General features: G+C 45.4%; 1 protein-coding gene across 1 annotated transcript in view; it reads left to right on the forward strand.

Moving 5' to 3' along the window:
* The first annotated feature begins 5,799 nt into the window (after positions 1–5,799).
* The window catches only part of LOC135385245 (fibronectin-like), a 92,083-nt gene continuing 77,544 nt past the window's right edge, over positions 5,800–20,338 (forward strand). The window contains exons 1-3 of the mRNA XM_064614449.1: positions 5,800–5,890; positions 7,195–7,258; positions 19,240–19,291. Coding sequence (XP_064470519.1) covers positions 7,199–7,258; positions 19,240–19,291 — 112 coding nt within the window. The 5' untranslated portion in view covers positions 5,800–5,890; positions 7,195–7,198. The remainder of the gene's footprint in view (positions 5,891–7,194; positions 7,259–19,239; positions 19,292–20,338) is intronic.

Genomic DNA, 20,338 nt, shown 5'->3' on the forward strand with positions numbered 1-20,338 from the left:
GGCCTACTTGTTCTCTAATGTTCCATTGAAGCTTCTTATCGTCTTGGGCAGGATACCCGTCTTATCTGTTGTTATATGCATGGATCGTGCTGCCCTATTTGGCAGCATACACCGGGCACGTAATGTCAATACTTCATTGTTAACGTGTGAAGGTCTGTGAAAAGGAAACGCGATCAGCAATTATCTCCTTCCCACTTCAATCGACGTCCGGGACCTAACGCATGCGAGAACAGCACTTGAATTTCTTGAAATCCTCTAATTATTCGCTCGTTCTGGAGCACACATGCACAACTTGATGAAGTTTGAAATGAAAGAACTGATGTTCTGAGGCTGGAACAACATAAAAGGGACAAATACTTACAAAGCCTCAATTTGCCTAAGAAATTAACGATGAAAGATGAAAGTCATTGCAAAGGTTAGCCAGCTGTAGGACTCGAACCCACATCTTCTGGATTGCCGGTCCAGGGCTCTACCAATTAAGCTAAGCTAACACGCCTTCTCAGTAACTTCCAAGGTGCGTCATCTAAGGGGACAAATCAGCCACTCTCTCTCTCTCACATCCTCCTTTCACTCTAACATTTTTGCTCACTCATACACACATTCATACGACGGGGTCGACGCAAGCGTCAACTGTTGAACATGAAAGAACTGATGTTCTGAAGTTTTTACGTAAAAAAAAATAAGGACCCTAACTTGTCTTCTAGGATGTGGTTGTCTGGTTAGACACTGTGCTCTCGCTATCAGACGCGCCGCTAGTAGCAGCTGTGATCTTCTTTCGTTTCGAAAGCATGCATAGCGTTAAAGGCTGTCACCAGCTGAAGCAGGCGACCTTCTGACGAAAGTCGCCAGGTTTGTGAGTTCCTAAGGAAAGGGAGATGTGTTGATGCGTTGACGAAAAAAATAAATAAATAAAACGGAGAAAAGAGGAGGAAGGTGGAAAGAGACCAAAGAAGTGGCAATTAATAATAATGGGCCAAATATTACTACCAAAAGAAGGCAATTTTTATATTCGGAAAAGATGACAGTTAACACCAGCTGAATTTCCCTCAAACACAAATGATAGAACCACAATACCTAGCTCTACCCATAATTGCATAGTTATAGGAAGCCCCGAACCTATCTGTAACATTCTAATCTCTCACTTGTAGGATTCAATATGGATTCTGAGTTACATTCTCCGGATAAGCAGGTCCATCGTTAAATGCAGCAATATATAAATTCTGTAATTCTTTCATGTAGCTATGTTTACCTGTATTTTCATACAGCCCTCTTGGGATGCTTATGATACACCGCGCGGCCTTTTGCACGGCTGATTCTCTCTCTGACGTTCGGGGATCTGATAAACTCGAACCCGGTAAACTTCAACTACGACACTACTCAAATACTTGTAGAAAGGGATTGAAGATCTCTTTCTGAGTACAACATGTAAGATGGCATAGCTCTGTACATTCAAGTGGTAGACGTTTTTTTGCTACAGAATGCATTATCTTCTCTATTTCTGTTAAGTATGTCTTCCTCACGTCTGAATAAATTTGGAGAAACTTCAGTCCACAAGAGACGAGTTACTGTTTCCTTATCATCCCAGATTTGGAAAAATGCTAAAAAAACTAGGAGATGTCATGGTGAACGAAACTGTACCATGGCTTGACAGAACAAATTAGCAATTTACTCAGGCGTTTCGTCCCCCATGTGGAAGAAAATGGCGACGAAACCTCTCAATAACTTTTTTTTTTCAAGCCAATGTATACTCTAAGTCTGGTACCGTCTGGCTGTCGCTTATTCTGATGATCAAAAGTTGGAATAACCCCTGTTTTACAGGGTACCACAAGACCATCATGAGGTGCAGATTACTCTCTCATTTTGGAGGGCTTCGAGAAATGCCCGTTGCCCTTTCTCGCTCTCTTCTGCCCTTCCCACCCTCTCGTTGAATGCCCAACCGTGGAAGTCACGAAGAAAAAAAAAACAAAGAATCATGAATCATTTATTTCTCCCAAAGCATAGGCATAATCTCACAGCAAGCAATGAAGCAGTGTTCACATCTGTGTGAACATCATATAATGATCAAGTAACGAGCTAACGAATTACCTGTATCTCCAACCTCGCTGAACAAACGTCGAGGTGACCGTTTATGAGTTTCTCTATACGGGACAGCGACACCATTAAAGGGGCACCAAAATACAGAAACAGCTTGCTTTCAAATGAAAGTCCGTGTTTCAATTAATACAGCTGAAACAAAATTAGTTCACACAACGCTTCTGTTTAGAAGAAAAACGCAATGAAAACAGAGACGTCTTTGGCGACAACGAACGGGATCCCCGGAAGGCAAAGGTTGGCGGCATCCAATAAGATAGAAGGAGAAGCACGCGTATACTTATCGTGGGCGTCTCGATTTGCAGCGGGTCCGATCGTAGTGTTTGGTATATGCGCGGCATGATGGGCACTGCTTCATTTTCCAATACCGATTCCCTGAATTGTAACCAACAATAGTTCTCATGAATGTTCAACTAACATATTTATCTTCACGTCCTTGGGACAACGACGCCAGTCCGCTTCGCGTCGCGCACTGTGTTTTTCGCCGGGACTCCTGCATGACGTGGCACCCGCGTGCACGCGCTGCATACACTAAAAAGACATATGCAGGAGCTGAAATGACGTGCTCTGCTTAGCGCCGAAGCAAGAAAGAGTCCGGCATAATTTTTATTGTAGCTTCGTAACGGAACCAAACATTTGAATTCTTATAACAAGTACGAAATTAACAAAGCGTCCAACGTAATTTGAAGTGAACTTGTTTTGGCATTTTAGTGCCCGTTTAACATCAGAAAACTCGCCACTCTCCTCTCAGACCTGTTATATGCATTTCACTTTCAGTCTATCCGGATGCAACATACCATCCAACCTTCATACCAAGTTTCATCAGTGTAACAAAACAGCTGCTGTCCAAGGCTAACGCTAAACACTTAAGAGCCTGGTACCCAACGGAGGCTGCATCGTTTCCCTTGATCCCGGCGACCAAAAATAGGAATGGTGATCGCCTTGCGAGTAGCGAGTAAAAAAAAAGATCCAAGTACATACCGATGCCTCTCCTCATAAGCACGTTACAGGCTGGAAATCAGAGGATGCCACATCTTTCCCCTTGGTCCCTGCGGCAAAGAACATGAATAGTGACCGTGTAATGAGTGCGAGTAACAGAAGGTCCAGGTACCATTCCACAAAAGCACGTTGTTTGGAAATGTGAAAGACGTATGACGACGCCATACAAACCACGCAGGCTCATCGACATCAGTGACCAGTGTTGCCACACCCGTCTGAGGAAAAGTATGGAAATTACTTATTAAAACTGTTGCCAACTGTTGCCAATGCGCCGCGGTGAAGGCAGCAAAAATACACAAAATATCAAGCATGGATCAGAACACATAAGACAAATCAATGCATAAGCGCTATAATAATCAGTATCCCTATCGTGTGATTAAGTACGAACAACTTTAGTGCCACGAGTGATACAAAATATCGAAGGTTATATACTGACAGTCACTTTTTAACACGCACACCACGAACCAAACATGAAATTAAACGTTCGTTGTTTTTCACCTGAGGATGCCGTATCGTGAATCGGGCACATCACAACTTTCTCTGAAGATTGTCAAAAAATCAGAGAACATAGCGTAAAGGCCGGCTAGCTGGTGCATGAAATCCACGAACCAAAACCTGAGCATTTGAACACAGAGGAACATGCACAACGATCGTTGTGCCTGTTGGTGCATTTTGTGTGAGCGATGCTCAGGCTTGTTCCATAACGGAGTGAAAAAATCTGTAGATTTCAGAAATAATATGTAGATGTGTAGATGTTGTCGAAAATCTGTAGATCTCCATACAAATCTGTAGATGTGGCAACACTTGACTGAACACGGACGCAAGCAAGCATGTACTGAAAAGTTGGCAACACAGTCTTTCTGTTTGCGAGAAGTTCATCAGGTACACACTTTTTTGTTTCTTTTTCGTGGCCGAGAGGAGAAGGTATACAAAGTGTTCACGGCGCAGTTAGGCGGTTTAACCCTTCTCAGACATAACAAACGCGTTATGTACCGCTTAGGGCCACTCACGCTGCAGCCTGAACCTCACGAATGACACGGTTCTCGAAGGCGCACCGTCTATGGACCTCCTGTTTTTTATGAACCCCTTATTTTATCGTGTACGTAGCAGGTGCAGAGTGTACAGTTCCTTTCACCATCTCATATTTGTGCAGAATCACGATCTTCAGAAGCCATGCGCCGGCAAAAATCAAATTCCTATAATAAGCACGCGAAGCACCTGACAGGGAAACTCCGAGACAATCCAAAACTATTATAGTGGCTGTGTGTATAAGTTGGACACATTCTTCTAAAATGAGAAATAAAGTTTGTTTGGCAGTTAGTTGGCAACAGAGGTGGGAAGCTCAAAACGAAAACGAAATTTCTGTAGGTTCCCCCTACTACTTCCTGTACCATGCGTGTACCGCTAGTCTCGTGTTGGTCACTGGCAATTTTTCGGGCACACTTCTTCGTGCCACGTGGCAATTATCTGCCTCCTTGATTTCGTTCTAAAATATTCGCCAGCGGTAAAAGCTAAATCTGCAGAAAGCCGTACACGAGGAATACCGGTTTGGTGAAGCCCAGCGTTGCAGGACTGCTTTTCCGTGGAGGAGCTCCTAAATACTCGAGGGTTTTCCCTTGGTGACAGCGGTGACAGGTGACAGTGGTGGTCCCATTGGTGACAGCAGCAACATTTGATATTCTGATATTGATTTTCTGATTACCTGTGCCGCTTGGGGATTAGATATTATATTCACTTGAAATATCAAACGGTACGGATTGATGCCGCACTGTTACCCCAACATTTTTGTGGTGCAGAGTCTCCCTTTAAGCATATTCATCGCTTTCACAATCACAGTGTGTCAAAGTTGACCGCGTGGTGTTTGCTCCGAGGCGTTGGATCCGAAATGAAAATCTGAGGAGTTCCGCTTTCGCAGGGAACACGGGACGTTCGAGCATCGGGTCAAAATTTTTTGTGAATGATAGACAGGTATGTCTAACCGCAACAAACACGCATGACGGTTTAAGATAAACAATGTGATGACTCACTATATCTGTATCTAGGTAAAATGAGTTTCATCTTCAACACTGTGAATTGCGAGGAACACTGTGAATTGTGAATTATGGATGTGCTTAACAACTACATAAATTGTCTGCCGAACATAGTGTATCATAATATTATCATTATATCTGTAATATCGGAAGCACAGCAGCGAAGTCCCTCATAGGTTAACGAACACTTTGAATCCCGAGAGGATACCTGAAAGCCACAGAGTACATGAAATATCCAGATAAGTGAGATCTGTAATGCAAGAACAATTTATGATGACCACGGTTAGAACAATTATTTATTCAAGTAAATAAATATTTGTAGTAGATACAAAATTAGGCGGTCTTACTGGCAAAATCGCTGTGGGAGACCGTTGTCACCACCGTTTGCTTTATAACAGCGCAAGATCCGGACAAATATCAATTTTTGTCATCGGGCCCATTGGCTACATGCATCAGTGTTTTATCTCCAAGCGATCCAACTAGATACCTGCATTATTGCTGTTTCAAATAATCCTTCTGACGTACATCTAACCGAATCCATCGTGGCACTATGGCATAGCGTCAGCTCTTTTTTTTTTCTTCTTTTTTTATGACACTTTTTGTTTTATACCACTCTGTTGCATCTTGACGACTCACTGTCGCCCACGTCTCTCCATAGATGGCGCGCTGTCTTGCTGCGGTCTGGGCCCCGCAATCTTGGAGAGATTTGTGTTGAGCAGCGTGTTGAGTAGTGTGGTCGACGGTGCCTCTATTTTGTAACCTGCTCGGAGGTGAGCGTGCTGCTTCCGAACTGTTTCGTGTTGACAGGCTGTGATCAACATTCTGTGGGGGATGAGATGCAGCTGCAACTTCTCTCGCAGCTTGCAATCGAGGAATCCTGTTGCTATGCAAAATTTTCTGACTCTTCGAATTTTCGCGATACCTTTGTGACGTTTGCTGCCCCCTTTGAGCTGAGCTTGAACGTTTGAAGAATATTTCCGGCTCGCTGCCCTGTCACGTAGACGAACAGTAGACGGACGAGCGTTAGTGTCGTGTTATCCTTGCAATCCTGAGGAAGATTTAGAACCGAAGAAATATGCGATGACGACTTAACGACTCCGCGGATTTTAAGGTCAGATGTTCTGGGGGTGCTAGCTTGTGCTAGCTTTTACGACGCCGTCAGACGCCTTGCCATATTTGGCGTTTAAGAGACCGTTGTTGCTCCCCATGTGTAATAATGCACGTTATATACGAAGAGTAGGCTCAAAGACATCACTTCTGACACCACGTGGTGTGCTTGGTTCTACCTTTGTCAAAGCACTGAGAAGTTCCAAAAGTGCATTAAAATAGCTATTTCTATCTTCTGTGTCACTGAGGTGAATACATAAGGACTGAACGCAACTGTCTGTATCCTTCTAAACGTGTTACTTGTATAGTGTATGGAGAAATAGGACAGACGAACACAGGAAGGTGGCGCATAGCAGTGGTACTTACGTTCAAGATTTTTTTTTTTTGCCCATGTTAATGCGCATGGGCGTGCAAAATTTAACACTTAAGAGAGACTTTACTCTTTTGGCAAAGCACCATTAGTGTATTACAGTGCGGGTTATTAGGGATACTTTATTACAAAATACGTTGCAAAGTAACGAAACATCTCACTTTGCGCCATTGGGAAAGGGGGGGGGGGTAAATTGGAAACTGTGTACGCTCTCTTAAGCAAATAATACAGACTTTATTGGAAAAGGACGGGGTCGTGTCACGAATTAACCTCAAATTTTATTTATATATCTACAGCATTAGAGTCAGAGTGAGTGGGATGAAAACCAGTGATGATTGCCCCCCCCCCCCCCCAGGTTGTCCATCAATCAAAGGCACCTCTGTTCACCGTTCATGAAATTTCGTTCACACACTTTTCCGCTTTTGCCTAAATACTGACTCACCTTCTTTATGGTATTACTTCAGCCCGTGCTCTTCGCCAATTCATTTGTGGATGTCCATTTCTGAGACAGTGTAATATCGTGCATAGATGCACGTAAACTGTCTGTATTGGTGTAGAAGGTAATACTGCTCTATCCTTTGAACCATAATTTTTCAGGAAAATGAAGAACATGATAAGGTATTCCCCGTCGCTCTGGACTATGGTCGTGCTCGCATTTGCGGTAAGCGACTGTTGCTTTATCAACAGAAAGGTATCTGGGAAGCTGACATGGGATCATGGATATCGTACAGGAGCTGTCGGACTTAACTGTAACGGCCGAAGGCGTGACCCTTTCACGCGCCAGCTCTGCAGAACGTTAGCCGGCACGGCCCGGCGCGATCATTTGTGTGGTCATCGTTAACGATGAATGCTGTTTTTCATCCGACTGGCATGTGGGGGTATGTGTACATGGGCAAGTTCGCTCTCCGCGGGTACACATTTCCGTGTATCGGTGGTTGCGGGAAAGGCGCAGGTACACTCGTACTGCCTTCGCGAATACAGAGTAAAGGGGATCCGGATGAGATACGGGCCAAGAGGCGACATTTTGTGTTCCATGCCGCCTGTCGCAGAGACGTGTTGTTCCATCCGCTTGTAGTTTACTCATACGTTGCTCTGCATGTCCGCTGTATTGCACATGAGTATTATCCGAATTGGTGTTCTTGTTGAAGTAAAAAAAAATCTCTGTTACTTCTGCCGGGAATATAAAGACCCGCAAAAAAATGCGCGATTTTCTGTAGTATCTTTTCTTGTCATCTGTGTAGTAGCGTCCCACAGGATTATTCTGTCAATCTATGTCCTCGTTCTATTTTTTGTTTTGATGCATTCATCTTGATATATGCAAAATATGGGCATTATTGGTTACCCCGTGTTATATATATATATATATATATGAATCCGATTATATGCACGGGGCAAGACGCGACAAATTAGTGTCCTTTAAGTTTAATGCATTTTAATGGCATTTGGAAAATTATAAGTCAACTATTAGGTAGCTCCATACTTGTTCCTCAAATATCATTTTTCGCATATTACCTAGTATTTCCCAACAAATTTTCCTGTTTCTTGGGATATTTCCAGCAAAGCAGAAGCTCACTCAAAAGCGAGCGACACCTCAGGCAGGCGGTGCCCTGTTTGCAAAGGACGGGGGGGAAGAGATAGCACCGGGTTCTGTGTGATTTTATCGCACATCATGTGGGCAGTATGCTCAAGGGGGCTGTGAAGGTGTATGGATTGCAATAACTAATTTGTATAGTTTATTACCACGACGCGTCTCATGTTCCTCACCCGATGTCTCGTCTTGCTCCGAGGGTTGTGGCAAGATGCGACACTCTGCATTTTTGAATTTTGTGTTATGTGTTTATTTGAGAACCGGATATACGGCCGTTCTCATTTACAGATCAGAATCTCTAGACCTCTCGCAATGTGCTTATGGCTAGTTTTCTTTTTTGAATAACACGAAAAATAAAATCTCCATGTTCAATTGCAAACCTTCGTTTCATCTTGACCCACCTTCTCTTACCTGCAATACCCGTAAACTCAAAGCTAGCGCGTCGTCTTTTGGCTTTGCAATTCGTTATTCACTTTCTCCCCCACCAGCTCCCGTGGCATAGTGGTTAGGATGATCGCTTTCGACGCCGAGACTCGGAGGTGACACGGGTTCGAATCCTGTCACCGGCTGCGTTGTCTGAGATTTTCCCTGGGGTTTCCGAAGACTTTCCAGACGAATATCGGCACAGTTCCCCCTGAAGTCGGTCCTGGACGTATACTAACCCCCTGTCTCCGACTCTTTCCTGTTGTCCTCTCTCCACCTGTCCACGTCTGTGCGCCGCTCGTAGCCACAGTTACTTCGCGGCGCTAATACGGAATAAAAAAAAAATCCCCCCGTATCCAGACCTTCCGTGGTATGTGAGACGATGGCGGCTTTGTCATTTACTGGCACCGCGTTCTATGCTTACTCTTTGACTATGTTTGCCGCATCGGGCTAATTTTGGCTACCTTTCGGCACCACGGCTAGTACGCATCGTTTTGGTAAGCTCACAACCATGTCAGCAGTCGCCAGAGCGTCTGGCGTGTTGTAAACGTGAAGCGCCTCTGTAACGGACAGTGTCCCGAACATCGACAAAGCATTTCATGCTGTGACGATCACGCGGCAGAACTGAACGGCAACGTGCATGCGACTTTGCATCTGCCTATTTGTGCGTTGACACAATGGATGTAGTTAAAAGCAAAGTGAAGATTGGTGAGCCCTCTCTGAAATGCGAAACGAAACTACGGTCGCCTATGTCGGAAAGCTCTTGCCACATCGTTGACCCTGCAGCCAAAGAAACCTCAGGCTACTTGACTTGCAGACATTGTAAGTCGGTGCAGCAGTATCGTGGACGGACGCTACTTCCAACGCTACTTCCGCTACTCACGCTACTTCCAACTTTTTAAAGCACACGTGCTCGACGGACAATAAAAGCATCATCCGGTCTCCACCTAAGAAGGAAGAAGCAGCTGTCACGGTACCAGAAAAGGTAAAGTCTGAAGCTGTAAGACGTGCTCTACAGTTTACAGCACAATACTTAAGTCCCTACAATTCTATCGCTGGGGAAAGATTCCATCAATTTGCGCAGCATCCTGTTGGTACAAATCTGGGCAGAGTGGACGCGAAATAGATCGTGCCACACAGGACGACTGTGTATGTGGCAACAGCACAACTGACATGTGAAAAGAGCGCAGAGCTCCCGCGTGAACTGCGTGATGTACTCTCAGTGAATGGTCCATCAGTGGCTGTAGACCTCTGGACCGACGATTTTAAAAACACCTGCTTTCTTGGTCCTATGATACATTACGAAGAACGGTGGAAGTTGAAGAGGAGGGTGCTTTGCGCCGCATCTGTCGACACACATACAACGAAACCAGTAGACAACATTAAATCTGCTAGACGTTGTACGAAAGTTCGATACAGCTTCATTTGTAGAACGGATTGTGTTCGTTTCTCTCTGCGGAGCCAATATCGTCGTCGCCTTTCGGCATCGGTATGACTTGTCCTGCGCGGGCTCTCAACACAGTTCTCGGATCAACTTTGACACAGGAATCTTTGAGCTCAGTGATGTTGCAGACGTGATCACAGCATGCAGAGGGTTCACAACGTACTTCTAACGTTCAGGCTTGCAATGCAAGCTGCAAAGTTCATTGGAAAGAGACGTGTGCACTCGCTGCACTAGGAAACTACTAACGTCTTCATACTTTACCCAAGCAGCACACCATCATTGGTCGAGTATCGGTCCAACATTGGCAGCCAATATAAGGTACATTGGTCCATTATTGGTCGTGCGACTCGGATCGATATTGTGCCAATGAAACTGCCAATATTGGTCCAATGTTGCAAGCCCGTTGTTAGCCTACGAAAAATATATGAATGATCTGTAGCTATAGCAACTGCCACACCAGTCTAGTTTTAATAGGTTTTAATATGTAGCACGACAACAGGAACGCAGCATGTTACAAACCATTATTATTTTTTTCTGTCATTTCTTCTGTTATATTTTTATTGTAGATACTCAAACCTTGCCCTCGGCTGCACGCAACGGTGAGATAGTAAGATCCCGCTTGGTCTGGGATCCGGGTACTCCCATGGAACAACCCCTCACAGAAAACACATGCGAGCAACCCTCAGCAGCCTTCATTGGGAAACATCGCGGTAGCAGCCAGAATCATTGGCAAAGTTAACAAATTTGACGCACAACCACACCTGGTGTAAAAGAGACCGTAGCTGTCCTGCGACGGTGAGGGGCATGCGCCTTAGCAGTTTACAATCAATCTGAAATTAATTCGAGGCTGCTAACGTGGAACAGCAGTGTCCATCCCTATCAAGAATTGTTTTTTATTTGCACTGCCGCTTTCACTGCCGTTATCTGCTTCGCCACCCATAAAATCGATAATTTTTGTGTGTGGCTTGAAGTGTGTTACTCGAAATATTTCAAAATTAGCAGCATATAGACCGAATAAATAAGAAATATTTGTTGCCAGAATATTTCGCTGTACCACAAGTTATATCCTATAAATGCTATTCTGGTTTTTCACTCACATAACGCATTTTAGAAATTTTAGTATAGCCATACTCCAGCCGGGAATACCAATGGAGTGCCAATCAAGGTTGAAACCTGGCTACATTGGCATTTCGGTTTAATCGCAAACCAATCTAACGCCAATGAAGCGCCATCGTTCATTAAGCAATCCCAGAACGTAATTATATGGACGACATTGCCTCAAACTGCAATACCAATTGCATTCTGGTAATTTTCTCACATAATGTTCGGTAACACCCATAGAGCCAAACATGCGCCATTTCTTGGCTCTTCATTGGTTTTATTGGGCCTCCTTAGGCCCAATGAAACCAGGACAGTGCCAATGTTGGAGCAATATTGTGTGCTGCTCGTGTAACGCTCCTGGTCACAATTTTCACAATATTAAACTATACATCCTAGAAACCGGGGTCAGATCAACACCTGACATACATGACAGGGCCCCTTATCTCATATACAAGTTCAACGTCCTTCACCCATTCGGTATCAACAAATCACAAGGCAAACACTTCACAAATAGAATACGCCCAGACGTTTTTTCCTCCTATTCTATCCCCTTCCCCCCACATTCCCCCTCCTATTCTATCCCCACAAAAAAAGGAGAAAGAAACACTTTGCTTGCTCTGAAAATTTCCCCACGGAAGCACTAACTCTTATCTTTCGGAATGCTATCAAATTCCTGCCTGTTCTGCGGTTTCCTCGCGTTGTTCGTGAACCTCGTATTACTGTAAGCGGTCTGGAGCAAAGATGACTTCATTCACATAATCCCCACCACACTCTAACAAAGGGACCATTCATTTCGGCCGTAAAAGCCTGAACGGACCCTTTCTTCCCCCCGGGCTGTTGACCAACAAATCGCATGGACCTTTAACACGTCATACCTAACCCTTTAAATACCATGCCATTGATGCGGTCGGTGCCCAGAAGTAGAACAGCCTCTCTTCGAAATATCGGTGCTCTCGTCCTGAGGCAATGCCCTTCGTGCTTCCCTACCGGTTCGCTGGATTTCTGCCGGTCTACTAATGCTCTAGTTCGTTTGCCAGCAGTGGGATGGTATAGAAGCTGTCCTCGTGTACGCTTAGAAAACTCACCTTCTGGACGCTATCGATCAAATAGTTTTAATAACCGTTATCCGGTCCCTCAAACCCTTCTAGGAGGCGTCCGATGCGTCCGGAATCCGGATCAGTCCGGATTAGTCGATGCGTCCCGATCAGGCTTTCGGAATTCATGGATCCATCCAGCGACGAGGAAGAGGAGCAAGATGAAGTGGCAATGAAGTCTGCAATGACAGCGATCTCCTGCAATGGCGGAAGCTACATCAGAACACGTTCCCAGCATCGAGCGCGTCAAGTGAGCGAACGTTCTCGATGACTGGACATTTGCTTCAGAAAAGGCGATCGATTGCGCCTGAAACCGAGTGTACTTGACGATATATTGTTCCTCAACAGTCTCTTTAGGACATCTCTCCGCAAATGACGAATCCGTCTTGCATTTCATAACAAAGATTGCAGATCACACCTTAACAGGTTTCCAAAGTGGATTTCTTGCACTTAAGCTGGTTATCCGTGTGAAACCTGCGTACGCATTGGGCTTCGGGGGCCCGTGTGGATGTGATGTTGCGGTTGTTCGCACCAATGGCATTGCTGCGGATGTGGGCCCTGCGCCCGCGGTGCGGTACGGGTGGGGGTGCGAATTTTCATACGAGCACTCATCTTTCGTCATCGTACTAAGAATCAGTCTCTGATTTGTATTCAAACGCACCACCTTGTGTTGCATGCTCCAGTAACCGCGCGTCAACATTCCACGGAACACGCACCGGTGCGGATGTTGCGCCCGCCCGCTAGAAATACACATTTTGTTCAAGTGACGTTTGTTGTACGTCCGAACAACCTGCTAATCAAGCCAAATATATTCGAATTGTTCGTCCTACGACGGCCGCTTTCAATTCCTATTGGCCTGGTTTCGGGTCTACGCTGTCTCTTGATGTACAGAGTGTGTGCACAGAAACGTAACCCCCATTTTTACATATAACTCGTTATCTACTTACCCAAGGAACTTCCGGTGGCGTATGATGGCGTATTTATGCGTGCAAAAGCTACAAAAAAATCATGGAAGCCATAACCACCTTAAAAATAAACATAGCAACGAAAACGTCGACCTCGTGCATCACAATACGGCAACGTGGCGGACGCAGGAGGGTTGTTTTTCAGGTAACGGTAGGGGAGCTGTCGCTGCTGAAACCGAAACGACGTCCCACATGGATGCTCATTAGTAGTGCACCAGCGGTACCTGCACATAACACTTCTGAGACCGCCGCGCAATACCGTGCGCTGTTATGACTTCCGTATTCTAATGCATGGAAGCCGATGTTTTCGCGCTCTGTTTATTTTTTTTTTTACGATGAGTATGGCTTCCAAGATTTTTTTATAGCTCTCGCACGCATAAATACGCCATCGTACGCCACCGGAAGTTCCTTGGGTAAGTAGACAACGACATACATGTAAAAATGCGGGTTACGTTTTTCAGCACACACCCTGTATATTATGTATATTCAATTGAAGGAAGGATTTCCACGACCAGCGCCCTTCTCCATGAGCTAGAGCAAAACATTTTCTTGTAAGCTTTAGCTCTTGATCAGAGATAATGGCACAGGTCGCCACAAGTACACTCTCTGCTTCCATTGACAATTATCTCTCACAACGCAGTTACCAAACAAAAGTTAGAGTACGCGCCCAACATCCTTTATTTTCATATTTTGAGCACCTCACTGCGTTTTAGAGCTATACGTGACAGCCGTTGTGACATGTGACAAAAGAGCTACACTAGTAATATGTAAAATATCACATGAGTATATATTGCGAATACGCGTGTCGACGTTTGACCATACTTTCTATTTATGTAGCATTCTAACCTGTAAGGCTTTTACGCGGTAAATAATTCAAAACTTGCTCAAAGAGTAAACATCAGAGACTTTCCGAGAGACACTAAGCTGTATACCCTTTTTGGTCAGAAAGAAAGATGAAAACAACAGTTAAAAATAAATGTAGCAGATATGCCTATATTGCAAGCATAGCCAGGATCGTTTTCATTTTCGTCAACTCAGTGGGCTGAAGCGACTTGAAGAACAATAGAGCATACAATAAATTGTAATAAAGAGGGCACCACGGCCGTTTACCTGTATACGTTAGTGCGGTCGCCTCCGGTATCCATTGCCTACGAGACATAATCAATTAAATCTTCACAAACTTGAAGCTGTGCTTGGGAAGTCCTGGTGCAGTTCACGTTGTAAATTACCGCATTACCCCAAGACATGGGAGACGCCGTCATATTCGTCAACTCCAGCTTCTCCAGGTACTGCGGCGTTTGAAATTATACGCTGCAACGGCTATGACGGAGTCAAACTACATAGGGGGAGAGAAGAGTGAGGTGGCGGGAAGGGAGCCTCAAGAGCCCCCCTGCGCACGCAGTACGGATGGGGTGAGCACAGTGCCTAGATGGTGACATATGCGGAACGTCCGCTGCAATATACCCGTTGCCGTTGGAGCACCCCAATTACTGCGTCAAAGAAGCGTTCAATAGATGTTCACACTAGGCAGTAGATGCTCGTACCGTTGCCGGCTGTCCACGCGCTGTTACTAGCTGTGTACGTAATTAAGCCAAAATATACTAATCAACTTTTGAGTTAGGGGATTTGGGGGCACAAGCGAGATAGCAGAACGGAAGACAATCCTCGTTGAAAACCATCGTATCTTTTAAATATCCTTAAATGATCCGTAAATTATCAATCGACAACTTTTGATATGCAAATGCACTCTCTCAAACTCAAAGCTGAATATGGGGCTACGGAGTACTTTTATCGCTCACCATTACAGGCTGCCATTCGCGATTGGAGTTCACTTCCCGAACATGTCGTTGCATCACAATCATATAATGATCTTGTACAAAACTGTGAGAGGTTTCATTTGTGTTAACCCTATACTCATTATGAAGTGTATTCTGTAGGTTTGTTTCCCCCCTTATAAAATGCCTTTTGTAGGCACTTAAGGTATGTGAATAAATAAATGAATAACCAGAAATGAAAACCGCGCGCCGCAGGAGCACATAAAGTACGCTGACGGGGGCTTATGGGGATTTGGTCAGCAGATGAGCACCTACTCGAATCGTCTTCGTTGTTACCAGCTCGCATGGCTTAGCGGTTAGCGTGCTGGCCATGTCACGTCGAGACTTGGAGGTACCGGGTTCGAATCCCGGTGCCGGCTGTACTGTCTGGGGTTTTTCTCGGGTTTTCATGAAACGCTTTCAGACATATGCCGGCACAGTACGCACATTCCTCTAGGGCGTCATTCGTGATGCGCCGTTGACGGCGAGCCGTTTCACTAGCACCAGTCCCGTTGTTCCTAAGCGCACGACCCTCTGGCGTGAAATTTGCACTATCCTTCCCGCGCTCGCGATCGGCACGGTTTCGGCTGCACGACAAAATACGGCGAAGGATATTTCGACGCACGTACATGTTTAGGCATTTCTTAAACGTGGAATGGCTTTGAACGGGGTTGTGTCTTGTTCGGCTATCTCGCTTTTGTCCGAAATCCGCTAATTAAAAAAAATTGGAGGTAGAAACTGAAGACTTGTATATTACGGAATAATCCGTAAACTTACACAAACTTCGCAAATTTAGTGCATGCCACAAGCGATAAAATGATCTCTCCCCTATCAATAAGAAGCTTTCGAACATGCTCCGTGCCTTACGAGTGTCCTAATCCATGAAGAAGACCGAGAGACACGGACGCAGAAGACGACACACGTAGGACGCACGACACACGGACACTGAGAGCCTACGTGTGTCGTCTTCTGTGTCCGTGTCTCTCGGTCTTCTTCATGGATCTATACCAGCTAGCCTGCACCCTTTCCCTTGTTTCTTGAGTGTCCTAATGCCTGCTGAAAACGACATGGTTTTTCGTCAAGCACTGCATCTGTGAGGGGCTCGGCGCCCCACGAATTTCATTTTCGTTACGAAATACCAACGTTCTGTTGCTTTCGGAGTCAGAAGGAACCTCCAAAAAGATTCACATTAAATCCGGGGAGCGGGGGAGGGGGGGGGGGGTCGAGCGGCACCTCTGGATCACCTCGCGTGGGATGGCCCAATTGTAATCCCCTTACATGTCCTCTTTGAGAGCATGTCAGCCTAGCCGTGTAAATCAGCTGCAAAGACGAGTGACAACATCTATGCTGCTCTCATAGCTTTTTGTATTTAAAAATAAGTAAAGGGTGAATATGAAGACAATCTATAACGTAACATTGCAAGAGGAAATGTGATGTTCCAGTTGATAAATAATTTGGCGTCATAAACATTTTTAAATGCCGTCAAAACCTTTGAGTGTGATGTCCAGTGTCAATTACGCCAACAACGCCGCAAGGCTTTCGTAGCTTATCCAATATCACTGCGCCGCTATTCCGTTGATATGCTACCTAGTGTTTATGTTCTCGACTGCGCGGCGTACCTTTGTGTTAGGTACGCCATATATACATGTATACAACTCGCCATGTTGGCTGTGTGTTTCTATAGTTAGACAGCCCGCTACTATGATATTGCCGACGAGGATTGGATACGAACTCACGCGGCGTGAACTGTCAGGTGAATAGCTGCCTATTGCATGTGCGTAATGCCAGCAGAATGCAATTACAGCCAGCTCGATAAAGAGGCTCTCGCCGTAATTTTCGATGTTCTCAGGTACTCAATACCTCAATACCTCTGAAGTCAATCATTCGAAATAGTGACCGACCACAAGCCACTGTTGGGACTTTTAACACACGACAAAGCCTGTACCTAACAACTGTTCACCCAAGCTTCTTCGCTGAGCCCTGACGTTATCATCTTACCGCTACGAGTTGGTCTATCGGCAGGGAAATCGCATCGCACATGCTGATGGACCGAGCAGATTGCCACTACCTCCTGAAGCTTTTCCCGTGGGGCGACCGGCGGAGGTGTTCCTGTTGTAAGGGGACTACCCAACTGTTTGTTGGGTAGACTAGGGTCGCTCAAGCCACGTCAAGAGACGACCTTGCATCCAACGTTCGCCGCGTACTGTGGTCAGGCAGCAATTACCTGACGCCACTGGTTACAGGCCTTACCAAAGGCTATAGGATGTCTGTAGACTTCTCGGAAAGGTTATCGACTTACTTCATGACAGCCACCCTGTTGTCACAAAAATGAAGGATGTGGCCCGCAATGGCGTCTCGTGGGATACACTGGACGAGGATAATGCTGCGAGGATACAGAGATGCATGACATGCCAAGAACAACAGCGTGAGTTCAGACGTGCTCCCATGACCCCTTAGTCTTTTCCACAAAGAGCATGGTCGCGCTTGCATGTGGACTTTGCAGGCCCTTTCAAGGGTCATTACATCTTCATCATCAAGGGTCATTACACTGCGGTGCTGTTGAAGCTCTCGAGCACATTCTACTCCACTGCCCACACTACCACCTTTCCCGCTCCGTACTCTCCGCCTCCGTCAACGAGCTAGACTCCCGCCCCCTCTCCCTCACAAAATTGCTTGGCCCCTGGCCACATCCACCCCACCAACGCTCTGCCCTCAAGGCTCTGTCCGCCTTTTTGGACGCCACAGGACTTCGATCCTCATTGTAACGGGACCCATTACTTCATTCCCCGCTTCTCCTCCAACACTGGGGTAGAGTATTGCCCCCGGCGATGAAACTGCCCACCCATCATCCTGAGATAAAGTTGTTGTTGTTTTACATCTTCATCCCTTGTGGACGCATTTTCCAAGTGGGTAGAAGCCGAAGTTGTCCATCACCATCCGTAGAGGCTATTATTTCTTGTCTACGTTCCATCTTTGGGGTACATTGACTACATTATCTCGTAGTGTCGGATAATGGAACAGTATTTGCACGAGCAAAGTACACAGAATTTCCGAAGCGGAACAGGAGTAAGGGAAGTCCTAATTCCTCCATATTACCAGGTATCGAATGGGGCTGTTGAAAGGGTTGTCCAAACGGTTAAGAACAAGCTTACAAAGGCAAGCATCGGTGATTTCAAGATGCAGTTGTCTCGGGCACTATTCAGCTGTCGGACAACGCCGCACGAGATAACAGGTGCATCTCCAGCAGAACTCTTGTGCGGAAGAAAGCTCAAGACTGCTCTGGATAATCTCCATCCGCACATGCATACCACAGTACTTCGTAAGCAACGACAACCACCTAATCAAAGCAACCACTTTTCACATGTGATGTTTTTGCATAGCATTACTTCGGGAGAACTGGAATGGGATTGAGAAAGCAAAAAATCATCCGATCGCGTTATGTAACGCTGTAGAGGAAACCACATGTAGTCGTGCTTACTGCGTTGATATCGGGGCCTCATTGACTCTGAGGCTTATCGATATTGCTGTCACGTGTGTGCCGACACATAGTTCAAACATCAGAGTAGGCTTCGATAACGTCCATTTCCTAGTTGCCCATCGATCTAGCGGGTATCTCGGGTGCTTGAAAGTTGAAAGTGCACGTGCGCCAGAAACAAAGAACGGTGAGATTACAAGGACTCGTCAACTGCGTACACTTGTTCCTGTGTTCATGCAGCCGTTCATTTTGGCACGTGGCATCCTGTTCCGGGGTCCGCCCCCGCGTGGGCCGTGTCTTTGAATGCGCGGCCGATAAAAAGGTCGTCGGGACAGTATCGCTTGTGCTGCTGTTCTCGGGAAGATTTTTTCTTAAAATCCTGCGTACACATTTTTGCAACGTAGTGGAATGATAGGAATTTACCAGAACTTAATCAATTTAATCTAGTTCAGAAGTCTATACGCGTACAGCACAATGTTTCTTCTACATTGAGTAGTTATGAACATGGCAGGTGTTAGGTGTATTCGTTTGGTAACACTGTTCTAGGTCGATGTTGACAAAGAAAACTTTCTGTTAATCCTTGCCCAATAATATCCCAAAGTATAAGTAGGTGCCCGAAGTACAGAACGCAGGCGAGCTCTACGCCTTATGCTCGGTTTCTGCCACGCATCTCTCGGAGGAATGCCAGGGGAAGGCACCCTTCCATTTATAAATAATCCGTTGAAATACACTTTGCAGATGTGGGCTCGGACCGCGCAAGCTCAAGATGGAAAGGTGGATCCACAATGCCGTAAGTATACAGTGTGTAGCGGGTAACACATTCGGTCTGAGGGGAAGCGGGAGCACAAATTAGCTGTATCTGATTCCCAGGTAGATAAATAGTTACAGTTGCCTGGAGCTGGAGACTCGATTCACTCGTTTTGCCCAGTGGAGTTGAACGACTTGCTGCAATCAGGGGCGCTTCTAAAATTTTGTTTCGGTTTTGTCAATATTGACATGACCGTTAAAACTGTCACTCTGTACCTGAACAGAAATAATACGCAATATTTTGTGTTTGTATGTCTCCACACGTCTGGGACCATGAGCGTTAGGGTAACCAATCGGGTTCTGTCACAATTTCCATGGTAGGGCTTGACCTTATAACGCTAAGGTTTTTATTTTTTTTATTTTAAATGAACAGCCTTTAAATGTTCCGGGTAACGAGTCTTGGAAAGTAACTTTCTTACAAGTAACTAGTTACAGTAACTAGTCGCAAAATGTAACTATTGACTGTAACTAATAACTGGTACGGGAAATTTACGTACGAGACTTTTAACTGTAACTAGGTACTTTTCTGGGTAACTAGTTACTGCTTTTCCAAATCGCAGATTTTCAATTTCGGAGCCACCTCGAATCACACTTCATTTGTCTTCTCTTTTCCTTTTTATCTTTCTAACGACCTTTTGACCGCCTCTGCGGTTACTTATGCTGTAGTTTCTTACTCGCAAAATAATAAGAACTGCCATCTTTGAAGAATATAAACGTGGCGCAGCCTAGGCTTCCACTGAAAAGAAGCATGTGTCACATGACCGCCTTGAGTTTCTACACGCGAAAGAAACAACGAAAATCAGGACGGGACATAGAAGAACTGTACAGGAGGCCGAGGTATTCGAGAGGTGGAAAGAAGGCAGCCGCAGCAGCCTAGCTGCCCTGAATGATTTCCCAATTATAAGAAGAATGTTCGTTCTATACTCTAGAAGTGTTTTTTTTTTCGCCCGGAATTATTTTTCGCGCTTTTCAGTCATTCCATAATCGCGCGTTTAAGTTCCAGCGAATAACTCTGGCCATATAAGGGCGA

The sequence above is a fragment of the Ornithodoros turicata genome, chromosome 2, assembly GCF_037126465.1.
Source record: "Ornithodoros turicata isolate Travis chromosome 2, ASM3712646v1, whole genome shotgun sequence".
Classification (NCBI taxonomy): domain Eukaryota; kingdom Metazoa; phylum Arthropoda; class Arachnida; order Ixodida; family Argasidae; genus Ornithodoros; species Ornithodoros turicata.